Source organism: Armigeres subalbatus, unplaced genomic scaffold (assembly GCF_024139115.2).
Source record: "Armigeres subalbatus isolate Guangzhou_Male unplaced genomic scaffold, GZ_Asu_2 Contig2031, whole genome shotgun sequence".
In the NCBI taxonomy this organism is placed as follows: Eukaryota; Metazoa; Arthropoda; class Insecta; order Diptera; family Culicidae; genus Armigeres; species Armigeres subalbatus.
The window spans coordinates 1-12,941 of record NW_026942871.1 but is presented as its reverse complement, the minus strand read 5'-3'; the positions used below and the strand labels follow the sequence as shown (position 1 = coordinate 12,941).

General features: G+C 43.2%; 1 protein-coding gene across 3 annotated transcripts; it reads left to right on the top strand.

Moving 5' to 3' along the window:
* The first annotated feature begins 8,833 nt into the window (after window positions 1–8,833).
* On the top strand, window positions 8,834–10,081 carry LOC134203640 (RNA-binding protein spenito-like). Of its 3 annotated transcripts, none has more exons than XM_062678523.1 (2): window positions 8,834–8,932; window positions 9,613–10,081. In XM_062678523.1, the coding sequence occupies exon 2, from the start codon at window positions 9,629–9,631 to the stop codon at window positions 10,016–10,018; it is 390 nt and encodes a 129-aa protein (XP_062534507.1). In that variant the 5' UTR covers window positions 8,834–8,932; window positions 9,613–9,628; the 3' UTR covers window positions 10,019–10,081. The 3 variants fall into 3 exon arrangements, with proteins under 3 accessions (XP_062534507.1, XP_062534509.1, XP_062534508.1); XM_062678525.1 differs by having other exon boundaries at window positions 8,851–8,932; window positions 9,571–10,081; XM_062678524.1 differs by having other exon boundaries at window positions 8,866–8,932; window positions 9,553–10,081.
* The last annotated feature ends 2,860 nt before the right edge of the window (window positions 10,082–12,941 follow it).

Below are 12,941 nucleotides of genomic sequence, written 5' to 3'. Positions count from 1 at the left end.
TTTTTTGAATTTCAATTATAGCATTTCCGAAGCCGTATACAATTCATTTTATGTCCAAAGCTTATCTTATGCTTACAAATTTAAGGTGCCAATCGTTTGTTATGTTTTAAATCTATACTTTTTCAATTATTACTACTGAAAATTCAATTATGATATTTTTTTATTCGAATCAGATGTGTCAAGCATCTGTTGCATAAGTGAATCATAAAATATCATAAATGAAATCCATATCAAATTTAGATTGTAATTTCAAAAATTTTACAGTTTGATCGGCATTTCTACACTTCTCAAGCCATTTTCGTTTCAACACCATTCGCTCCCTTGCTCGCTCCGGATCCCAAACGATTTCTGTTTTCGAAACAGCTTAAAAGCTACAAACTTCATTTAGTCACTTATCGGTTTTGGAGACCTCTCGCTCCAAATTTCACTCCACAGAGACCTCTCGCTCTGGTTTGTTTTCTGTCAGAGACCTCTTGCTCCAGTAATTTTATATTCCACAGAGTCCTTTCGCTCTGGATATGCCTTGGATACAATTTCCAATTTTTGTTGACTTAGTAAAATATACGAAGTAGATCTTCTACTCGGATTCTTTTTTTTACACATGAAATAGCCCAAATGCCGTTAGAAGAACTTACACACTTATTGTTCTGAGAGCTTGTACTGCGCCATGTGGTAACCAATACCAAAGCAGCTGCAAGATTTTCTGTTCTTGAAAATTTAAGTTTGAAGACCAAAATGATTTTTTGCGTCCATCAGCCAGAAAATGTTCACAAAATTGAATTCAAGTTCTGTCAGCTAATCATAGCTTACCGCGATTTTTCTTAAATCAAAAACCATAATCATTAGCTGTGTTGTTAAATTCAACAATCGCCTTTGATGACTGATTTTGATGAGTAGATCTGTCATATTTTGTTTCGTATGGTTCATCCGTGACAAAATTGGTTCACGCGATATGTTGCACAGCTTTTGTTGCATAAAAACTCGGTTTGTTGACATCTAAGATGTCAAAAAAAATTCATTTTGAGTAAATTATTCAAAACTGTTCCAAGCGTTGATATTCAAAGATAATTTTTCATGAAATTAAATTATAATTTAATCCTTAATTGTTATTCTAGGTCAATTAATGATTTTGATTCACAATGGCATCTGGTGTTCATACTGGAATTCTACTAGAACTATGCTCTGAAAGTTTATCAGGAAGTTCAGGAATTTCTGCGGAAATACTTTAGAAAATTCCACTAAAAATCCGGCGGAGAGGTTATTCAGCAATTCCTCTTTAAGAAAGAGGGTTGCTATATGTGAATTCCACCGGCAGACTGAAACCTTTGGTAGTTTCACCGAGAATTTCATCGGCAATTCCTCCGGGAATTTCTTCACAAATTCCTCCGTAAATTTCTTCCGGATCTTTCAGGATCTCCTACGGGAAATCCTTAAGAATTTTTTTCGAAAATTTCTCCGAGGTTTCTTTCGGCAATTCCTTTAAGAATACTATCGGGAATTCCAAAAATTCACTCGAATATTCCTCACATCACGTTGGAATGTTCTTCGGGAAATCGTTCCTGAACTTTTTCCGGGAAATTCTCCAGGAATCCCTCCGGGAATTATTCCGACAAAATGAATTCGCAAATTCCATTGGAAATTCGCCCGAGAATTGCATCAGAAATTCTTCAAAAGTTCTTCGGAAATTATTTTAAGAATTCCTTTGGAAGTTCATCCTGGAGCTCCTTCGTTGATACCATAAGGATTTCCTAAGAGAAGTCGTTCAGGAATTTATATTCCTTCGCGCATTCTTCATAGAAATTCTTCTGGAGTTCCTTTAGTGAATTCCTCCGGGAAGTCCTATGGGAATTCCCCTGCGACTTCCTGTTCCTCTGGGGGTTCATTTGTGAATTCCTCAGGAAAATTCTCCAAAAATATTCCTTTCGGAATATACGCTTTGCAACCTTTCTTGGAATACGCTGGAGAATTGCTTCGTAAACTCACTTGGGAATTTGCTCGGGAATTCCATTGGAAATTCCTCCAGAAATCCACCCGACAATTCTTTTTGGAGTTTCTTTGGGTATACCTTTTGGAATTTCTTTGAGATTTCCTCTGGAAGTACCACCGGTAATTCCTGTGGAAATTCTTCCGGAAATTACTCCGGAAATTCATCAACGATTTTTTTTATTTCTTCTCAATAAAGACAGGGACACCATCTACGACCAAAGGTCGTACAGACTGAATACTTAACACCTAGCATGAGACAAAGGACATGACACATTACACCCAGTGGACCAGTGAAGGATTTTCCGTATCACGAAAAGTTTCCTCCTTACCAGGGCGGGAATCGAACCGGCACTCCATAGCATATGCTCCTGGGCGAATGACGTCGCTATCCGCACGGCCACGAAACCCACATTCTCCTAGGAAGTCCTCCGGAAATTCCTTCGAGAATTTTCCCGGAAGTTCCTCCAGGAATTCATCTGGAAGTTCCTCCAGGAGTTCGTCCGGAAGTTCCTCCAGAAATTCCTCCGGAAGTTCCTCCAGAAATTCCTCCTGAAGTTCCTCCAGAAATTCCTCCGAAATTCCTCCAGAAATTCCTCCGGAAATTCCTCCAGGAATTCGTCCGGAAGTTCCTCTAGGAATTCCTCCGGAAGTTCCTCTAGGAATTCCTCCGGAGGTTGCTCTGAGAATTCCTTCAGAAGTTCCTCTAGGAATTCCTCCGGCAGTTCCTCTAGGAATTCCTCCGGCAGTTCCTCTAGAATTCCTCCGAAGTTCCTCTAGGAATTCCTCCGGAAGTTCCTCTAGGAATTCCTCCGTAAGTTTCTCTAGAATTCCTCCGGAAGTTCCTCTAGAATTCCTCCGGAAGTTCCTCGAGGAATTCTTCCGAAGTTCGTCTAGGAATTCCTCCGGAAGTTCCTCTAGAATTCCTCCGGAAGTTCCTCTAGGAATTCCTCCGGAAGTTCCTCTAGGAATTCCTCCGGAAGTTCCTCTAGGAATTCCTCCGGAAGTTCCTCTAGGAATTCCTCCGGAAGTTTCTCTAGGAATTCCTCCGGAAGTTCCTCTAGGAATTCCTCCGGAAGTTCCTCTAGGAATTCCTCCGGAAGTTCCTCTAGGAATTCCTCCGGAAGTTCCTCTAGGAATTCCTCCGGAAGTTCCTCTAGGAATTCCTCCGGAAGTTTCTCTAGAAATTCCTCCAGAAGTTCCTCTAGGAATTCCTCCGGAAGTTCCTCCAGGAACGGAAGTTCTCCTCCAGGAATTCCTCCGGAAGTTCCTCCAGGAATTCCTCCGGAAGTTCCTCCAGGAATTCCTCCGGAAGTTCCTCCAGGAATACCTCCGGAAGTTCCTCCAGGAATACCTCCGGAAGCTCCTCCAGGAATTCCTCCGGAAGTTCCTCCTGGAATTCCTCCGGAAGTTCCTCCAGGAATTCCTCCGGAAGTTCCTCCAGGAATTCCTCCGGAAGTTCCTCCAGGAATTCCTTCGAAAGTTCCTCCACGGATTCCTCCGGAAGTTCCTTCAGGAATTCCTTCGGAAAATCCTCCAGGGATTCCTCCGGAAGTTCCTCTAGGAATTCCTCCGTAAGTTTCTCTAGGAATTCCTCCAGAAGTTCAACTAGGAATTCCTCCGGAAGTTCCTCTAGGAATTCCTCCGGAAGTTCCTCTAGGAATTCCTCCGGAAGTTCCTCTAAGAATTCCTCCGGAAGTTCCTCTAGGAATTCCTCCGGAAAATCCTCTAGGAATTCTTCCGGAAGTTCCTCTAGGAATTCCTCCAGAAGTTCGTCTAGGAATTCCTCCGGAAGTTGCTCTGAGAATTCCTTCGGAAGTTCCTCTAGGAATTCCTCCGGAAGTTCCTCTAGGAATTCCTCCGGAAGTTCCTCTAGGAATTCCTCCGGAAGTTCCTCTAGGAATTCCTCCGGAAGTTCCTCTAGGAATTCCTCCGGAAGTTCCTCTAGGAATTCCTCCGTAAGTTTCTCTAGGAATTCCTCCGGAAGTTCCTCTAGGAATTCCTCCGGAAGTTCCTCTAAGAATTCCTCCGGAAGTTCCACTAGGAATTCCTCCGGAAGTTCCTCTAGGAATTCCTCCGGAAGTTCCCTCTTGGAATTCCTCCGGAAGTTCCTCTAGGAATTCCTCCGGAAGTTCCTCTAGGAATTCCTCCGGAAGTTCCTCTAAGAATTCCTCCGGAAGTTCCTCTAGGAATTCTTCCGGAAGTTCCTCTAGGAATTCCTCCAGAAGTTCGTCTAGGAATTCCTCCGTAAGTTTCTCTAGGAATTCCTCCAGAATTTCAACTAGGAATTCCTCCGGAAGTTCCTTTAGGAATTCCTCCGGAAGTTCCTTTAGGAATTCTTCCGGAAGTTCCTCTAGGAATTCCTCCAGAAGTTCGTCTAGGAATTCCTCCGGAAGTTGCTCTGAGAATTCCTCCGGAAGTTGCTCTGAGAATTCCTTCGGAAGTTCCTCTAGGGAATTCTCCGGAAGTTCCTCTGATTCTCCTCGAGTTCCTCTAGGAATTCCTCCAGAAGTTCGTCCAGAATTCCTCCAGTTCCTCATTTCTCCGGAAGTTCCTCTAGGAATTCCTCCGAGTCCTCTAGGAATTCCTCCGGAAGTTCCTCCAGGAATTCCTCCGGAAGTTCCTCCTGGAATTCCTCCGGAAGTTCCTCCTGGAATTCCTCCGGAAGTTCCTCCTGGAATTCCTCCGGAAGTTCCTCCAGGAATTCCTCCGGAAGTTCCTCCAGGAATTCATTCGAAAGTTCCTCCAGGAATTCCCCCGGAAGTTCCTCCAGGAATTCCTTCGGAAGTTTCTCCAGGGAGTTCCTCCAGGAATTCCTCCGGAAGTTCCTCCAGAAATTCCTCCGGAAGTTCCTCCAGGAATTCCTCCGGAAGTTCCTTCAGGAATTCCTCCGGAAGTTCCTCCAGGAATTCCTCCGGAAGTTCCTCCAGGAATTCCTCCGGAAGTTCCTTCTGGAATTCCTCCGGAAGTTCCAAAATTTCCTCCAGGAATTCCTCCAAGATTTCCTCCGGGAATTTCTCGAGTATTTCCTTCGGGAATTCCTCCAGGATTTCCCGGAGGAATTTCCGAAGGAATTTCTTGGAAATTCCTCCAGGAATTCCTTCGGAAATTCCTCCGAGAATTTCTTTGGAAATTCCTCCGGGAATTCCTTCTGAAATTCCTCCGGGAATTCCTTCGAAAATTCCTTCGGGAATTCCTTCGAAAATTCCTCCGGGAGTTCCTTCGGAAATTCCTCCGGGATTTCCTTCGGAAATTCCTCCTGGAATTCCTTCGGAAATTCCTCCTGGAATTCCTTCGGAAATTCCTCCTGGAATTCCTTCGGAAATTCCTCCTGGAATTCCTTCGGAAATTCCTCCTGGAATTCCTTCGGAAATTCCTCCGGGAAATCCTGAAGGAATTCCCGGAGGAAATACTCGAGAAATTCCCGGAGGAAATACTCGAGAAATTCCCGGAGGAAATCTTGGAGGAATTCCCGGAGGAAATTTTGGAACTTCCGGAGGAATTCCAGGAGGAACTTCCGGAGGAATTCCTGGAGGAACTTCCGGAGGAATTCCTGAAGGAACTTCCAGAGGAATTCCTGGAGGAACTTCCGGAGGAATTCCTGGAGGAAGTTCCGGAGGAACTTCCGGAGGAATTCCTGGAGGAACTTCCGGAGGAATTCCTGGAGGAACTTCCGGAGGAATTCCTGGAGGAACTTCCGGAGGAATTCCTGGAGGAACTTCCGGAGGAATTCCTGGAGGATCTTTCGGAGGAAATCCTAAAGGAACTTCCGGAGGAAATCTTGGAAGAACTTCCGGACGAATTCCTGGAGGAACTTCCGCAGGAATTCTTGGAGGAACTTCCAGAGGAAATCCTGAAGCAACTTCCGGAAGAATTCCTTGAGGAACTCCCGGAGGAATTCCTGGAGGAACTTCCAGAGGAATTCCTGGAGGAACTTCCAGAGGAATTCCTGGAGGAGCTTCCGGATCAATTCCGAGAGGAGCTTTCGGAGGAATTCTTGAAGGAGCTTCCGGAGGAATTCCTGAGGAACTTCCGAGGAGTTCTTGGAGGAACTACCGGAGGAATTCCTGGAGGATCTTCCGGAGGAATTCCTCGAGGAACTTCCGGAGGAATTCCTGGAGGAACTTCCGGAGGAATTCCTGGAGGAACTTCCGGAGGAATTCCTGGAGGAACTTCCGGAGGAATTCCTGGAGGAACTTCCGGAGGAATTCCTGAGGAACTTCCTGGAGGAATTCCTGGAGGAACTTCCGAGGAATTCCTGGAGGAACTTCCGGAGGAATTCCTGAGGAATTTCCGGAGGAATTCTGGAGGAATTCCTGGAGGAACTTCCTGAGGAATTCCTGGAGGAACTTCCGAAGGAATTCCTGGAGGAACTTCCGGAGGAATTCCTGGAGGAACTTCCGAGGAATTCCTGAGGAACTTCCGAGGAATTCCTGGAGGAACTTCCGGAGGAATTCCTGGAGGAACTTCCGGAGGAATTCCTGGAGGAACTCGGAGGAATTCCTGGAGGAACTTCCGAGGAATTCCTGGAGGAACTCCTCCGGAGGAATTCCTGAGGAACTTCCGAGGAATTCCTGAGGAACTTCCGGAGGAATTCCTGGAGGAACTTCCGAGGAATTCCTGGAGGAACTTCCGAGGAGGTCCTGGAGGAACTTCCGGAGGAATTCCTGGAGGAACCTGAGGAACTCCGGAGGAACTTCCGAGGAATTCCTGGAGGAACTTCCGGAGGAATTCCTGGAGGAACTTCCGGAGGAATTCCTGGAGGAACTTCCGAGGAATTCCTGGAGGAATTCCTGGAGGAATCTCCGGAGAATTTCCTGGAGGAACTTCCGGAGGAATTCCTGAGGAACTTCCGAGTGAATTCTGGAGGAACTTCCGGAGGAATTCTGAAGGAACTTCCGAGGAATTCCTGAAGGAACTTCCGGAGGAATTCCTGGAGGAACTTCCGGAGGAATTCCTGGAGGAACTTCCGGAGGAATTCCTGGAGGAACTTCCGGAGGAATTCCTGAAGGAACTTCCGGAGGAATTCCTGGAGGAACTTCCGGAGGAATTCCTGGAGGAACTTCCGGAGGAATTCTGGAGGAACTTCCGGAGGACAAAGTGTAACGTCTTGTTGAAACTACTGTACCCTTTGATCAACCGCCGGTCGTCATTGTCCCTGAAAAATAAGCTTGCTGTCTACAAGCAAATCATCCTCCCTGTAATCGAATATGGCATGCCGGTCTGGGAGAGCTGCGCTAAAACCCACCACCCCAAACTTCAACGGGTCCAAAACAAATTCCTGAGGATGATCCTCAACACCCTTCCCAGGACAAGAACATCTGAGGTCCACCGTTTGGCCGAGATAAAAACCTTACATGAACGCTTTGGTGAGTGCAAAGAAAAGTTTAGGGTTCGTAGCTTGCATTTGGATCAGGCTCCAATTAGGGCGCTTGGTTCAATCTAGGTTATCAGATTTTTAATGTAAATATTAGTGTACATAGTAGTTAGGTTATCAAATTCTAAAACATACTAGCGCTTCCTAAAAGCTGTCATGATATATCATATCTCAAAAACTTGAATAACAATATAAACAAAAAAAATCAAATTGAAGTTGAGGCCAAGCCGGCCGAGCACTGTACATGTAAAAAATAATTGTAGAACAGAAAATGAAACAATAAAGAAGAATTTTACCATTGACGAATACATAGACCTAAATGTCCGGTACAAAGCCATCAGAAAATCGGGCACCATGTCTTCTTCTTCATTTTGAAGAAAATACCCCTCGTGGGTGACGAATTACATAAATATTTTACGAGCGCTGACTTACCCCCTCTTGACGTTTTGACAGTTTGTTTGTTTTTCTCCCTCACCTTGTGACGTCGTTTCGGTTCGTTTGTTGTTTGTTCGTTTCGTTACTCAGTTGGAGCGTGAGTTCGACCGTTTTGGTGCCATCAAAAGATCGAATATAACAAAGGGGACACCCAGGCCTACATTCTGGTACGATTCTATTGATGCTGCTACGGCTGCTGTGAAGGAAATGCGTGGATTCCCGTTAGGGGCACCGGATCGTCGTATTGGTATCGATTTTGCTGACAACGGAACAACACCATCGTTCTCAAAGCGCAGTGGATGTTTTGAGGAAGGCGGTGAGTATCGTCGCGCCCCCGACTACGAATATCCGGAAGGTGGTGCATCATACGAGGAAAATTCATTGTACGGCTATGGTGGAAGACCGTTCCGCGGCAGAGGAGGATTCCGCGGGCGTGGTGGTTTCCGTGGCAGTTTTCATAGTGATGGCCCACCGCACCACGGGGACAATGATGAATGGCGTCGATCAGGAGCCGATGGCGAATATGATTCACGCCGTCGTTCTGGATCACGTCTTCTCATAGGAATGGCATGTTATCGAATGCAAGAACGTTACCAGAAGTCGCACGGAAATCTACCACATTCTGGCAAGGGGCGCTGATTTTGAAGAGTTCACTATTCCCCACCAAGTTGCACCTAACGGACGGAAACAACGAAATAGTGGACAGCCTGATGAATGACGAGGAAGGTAAACACCACCTTCGTATTACTCAGCGACTACGCCTCGATCAACCCAGATTGGAAGATGTGCAGTAGCGCATATTGACGTCATCGTCGCACGCAATCTTCCTCGGCCTGCCGGGATCGACGTCATCGGTAGCATCGTCGGATGATGCCAGCGTTCAGACGCGTCCACTGCGTAATCTCGTGTCCTACTTGAAGCAGAAAGAAGCGGCCGGCGTTATATCCTTACTCAATAAGGAAACGGAAGCAACCGGTGTGTTTCTACTCATTCCCGCCAAGCGATTTTTCGACAGAATTGTTGAAACGAACATGTCAAACCTCACCGAGGAGGGACTGAAGGAAGACCATCTGATAATCGTGGTGGTCCGAGGAGGAATCGCCTGAGTTGCGGATGAGGGCGCAGATAACACATAAGGTAAGATGATGATTAACGAACTGTAGAATAATTAGAAAATAGCAAGCATAATTTTCATAACGACGTATGTAAACAATTATGAGGATTCGAGAATTCCTTTGCAGAAAGTTGGCAAACTTTTTCTAAAACTGTTTTAAAACTAAATCTTTTTTCAATCCTTATTCCGCTGGCATGCATCATTACATGACACGTAATAAGCGTGTTTCACAGCAAAGCTCAGTTCATTCAAATTCACTGTGAAAACGATAAAATTATTCATACACCGGTATGCTACACGTACGTCGATGTACATTGGTCGGTTTTCCATAGTTGCACGATTGACGCAACTGCAGTTTTGTTTTGTTTTGCTTTTTTGTTACATAGGTCGCTCTCAGTTCCCATATGTTAAAGCGACGTATGTAACAGTGAGACTTCAAAATAGAAATTTTTACATACGTCGATTCGCAAAAGATCGAATTAAAGAATTTTAAGATCTGAAATCAGTAAAATCGATGCGTATTATATAAAGCCGCGTGTGATTGTCACGTTGTATTAAAAACCTCGTTTTGTTTACTTTTGTTACATACGTCGTTATGAAAAATTTTGCTTGAAAGGTTTAATTTAAATTTTTGTTATCAAAGACTTTTTCGTTGCTGCAGCGTCTATCTACGGTAGTTTATTGTTTTTGCCATTTGATATAGGAGTGATCGGGGCAATATGGGCCACCTAAGGAAATCGTTCCGAAAAGCGCTGAAAAGCTCAACAAATCATCATCAGTTGGAAGATGTGCAGAAGCGCATATCGACGTCATCGTCGCACGCAATCTTCCTCGGCCTGCCGGGATCGACGTCATCGGTAGCATCGTCGGATGATGCCAGCGCTCAGACGCGTCCACTGCGTAATCTCGTGTCCTACCTGAAGCAGAAAGAAGCGGCTGGCGTTATATCCTTACTCAATAAGGAAACGGAAGCAACCGGTGTGCTCTACTCATTCCCGCCATGCGATTTTTCGACAGAATTGTTGAAACGAACATGTCACAACCTCACCGAGGAGGGACTGAAGGAAGACCATCTGGTAATCGTGGTAGTCCGAGGAGGAACCGCCTGAGTTGCGGATGAGGGCGCAGATAACACATAAGGTAAGATGATGAATAACGAACTGTAGAATAATTAGAAAAAAGGTTTAATTTTAATTTTTGTTATCAAATCTCGCTTAACTTTTCAAAAGGACCTAAGTAACATTTTTTTCATGATTTAATTTGAATAGCGCAATCAACAGAAAAACATGCAAGCTTTTGATTGCAGTACTCAAATTAATTCATGAAAAAAATGTTACTTAGGACCTTTTGAAAAGTTAAGCGAGAAATACTTTTTCGTTGCTGCAGCGTTTATCTACGGCAGTTTATTGTTTTTGTCATTTGATATAAGATGCTTTTATTTACAACGAATAGGCATATCAGGGTTCCTCCTTAGCCGTGCGGTAAGACGCGCGGCTACAAAGCAAGACCATGCTGAGGGTGGCTGGGTTCGATTCCCTGTGCCGGTCTAGACAATTTCGGATTGAAATTGCCTCGACTTCCCTGGGCATAAAAGTATCATCGTTTAGCCTCATGATAATCGTCAGAAGAAAGTTGTCCTCCTGAGTTCCAAGATCATAGGCATCGGAAAAAGTAAATACATATTTTTGTATAAACAGCAAAAAAAAGAAAATAAGGTTTCTTTGGCAGCTGCAAATTAGTTTTTTACTAATTTTATTTTGCTAATTATCTAATACATGCATTTATCTCTTCGACTAGGTGTTCCGTGTTTTCTTAACACTATCATCCTTATTTGCTATGTTACGCTTTTAGTTATTATTAATACATTTCAATTGCCTCTGGCAGTTAGGATATTTCCTCTGGTTGAATTAAACCATGTAGGAATTACAAAGTTTTCTACTTAAACTAAACTTAACTCTAATTTTTACTAAGGGCAACAAGGAGCTAATCGTTGCAATAGAAGATTGCAGAAGTTCTAAATATTTAGCTTCGCTAGACCAATTAATTGGAACCCCATTCATAGTGACAATATGTCTGCTAGAAGGTTTCAAATAAGAAACTCTCGGCTTATGTGGGAAAATTATAAACTGAGTTTTTGAAGCATTCGGGAAAATTTTCCATTTTTGCAAGTAAGTGGAGAAAATATCCAAACTTTTTTTCAATCTATGTACTACAAATGACACGAAGGCTTCGCCCTTTGGCTGAGAGACCTGTGTCATCTGCAAACAAAGATTTTTGACACCCTGGTGGTAAATCAGGTTAGTCAGAAGTAAAAATGTTATACAATATGGGCCCCAGTATGCTACCTTAGAATGACTAGCTCTAACAGGTAATCTATCAGATTTAGAATTCTGATAGTTTACCTGCAGTGAAGCGATCTGATAAATAATTTTGGATCAGTTTAATAGTTGGTTGGTTGTTTAATTGGTTGGTTGTTTGCTCATTGTTTTGTTGGCTGTTTAATTGTTTGTTGGTTGATTGATTGGTTAATAAGTTGATTGGTAGCTTGCTTGAATGGTTGGTTGTTTGATTAGTTAGTTGATTGATTCGTTGGTTATTTGTTTAGTTGGTTGCTGCTTGATTTGTTAGTTGGAATAATGGTTGGATTGGTTTGGTTTCTTTTTTGTTTATTGATTACTTGATTGGTTGGTAATGTGGTTGATTGGTTGGTTGAGTGGGGGATTGATTGGTTGGTCGGCTGGTTGGTTGATTAGTTGTTTTGTTGGTTGCTTGAATGGCTGATTGTTTGGTTGCTTGATTGGTTGCTGGAATGGTTGATTAGTTAATTATTCAGTTGATTGATTGCAGATTGGTTGGTTGATTGCTTGATTAGTTGGTTGGTTGATTGTTGGTCGGTTTTGATGGGTTGATTAGTTGATTTGTTGATTGCTTGATAGGTAGATTAGTTGATTGCTTGATTTGTTAGTTGGTAGAATGATTGATTGATTGGTTGGTTGCTGCTTGATTTGTTAGTTGGTAGAACTGTTGAATGGTTAATAGTTGATTGGTTGCTTGTCGGCTGGTTAGTTGATTAGTTGTTTTGTTATTTGGTTGATTGGTTTGGTTATTTGATTGATAAGGTTGCTTGACTGGTTGGTTAATTGGTTACTTGATTGTAGTTGGTCGGCTGGTTAGTTGATTAGTTGTTTTGTTGGTTGCTTGGATGGCTAATTGGTTGGTTGCTTGATTGATCGATTAGTTGGTAGGTTGGTTGATTGGTAGCATGCTTGAATGGATAGTCGTTTGATTGATTAGTAATTTTGGTTTTATGGGTTGCTGCTTGATTTGTTAGTTTGTAGAATGGTAATTGTTGGTTGGTTGCTTAACTGGTTGATTGGTTGGTTGCTTGATTGTTTAGTCAGCTGGTTAGTTGATTAATTGTTTTGTTGGTTGCTTGGCTGATTGGTTAATGTTGATTGGTAGCTTGCTTGAATGGTTGGTTGTTTGATTAGTTAGTTGATTGATTCGTTGGTTATTTGTTTAGTTGGTTGTTGCTTGATTTGTTTGTTGGAATAATGGTTGATTGGTTGGTTTCTTTTGTTTATTGATTGATTCGATTGGTTGGTAATTTGGTTGATTGGTTGCTTGAATGGTTGATTAGTTGGTTGGTTGAATGATTGCTTTGTTGATTGGTAGCTTGCTTGAATGGTGGGTTGCTTGATTGCTTGGTTGATTGGTAGTTTGGTTTGAATGGTTGGTTATTTTGATTGATTGCTGCTTGATTTGTTAGATGATAGAATAATTGATTGGTTGGTTGCTTGCTTGCTTGATTGGTTGGTCATTGGTTAGTTGACATGTTGTTTTTGTTGGTTGTCTTGATTAGTTGGTTGGTTGCTGGTTGATTAGTTGATTCGTTGCTTGATTTCGATTGGTTGCTTACTTAAACGCTGGATTGTTGGATTAGTTGGTTGGTTATTTGCTTGATGGGTTGCTTTACCGTTTGATTGAATGATTGGTCGGCTGGTTGGTTGATTAGTTGTTTTGTTGGTTTTT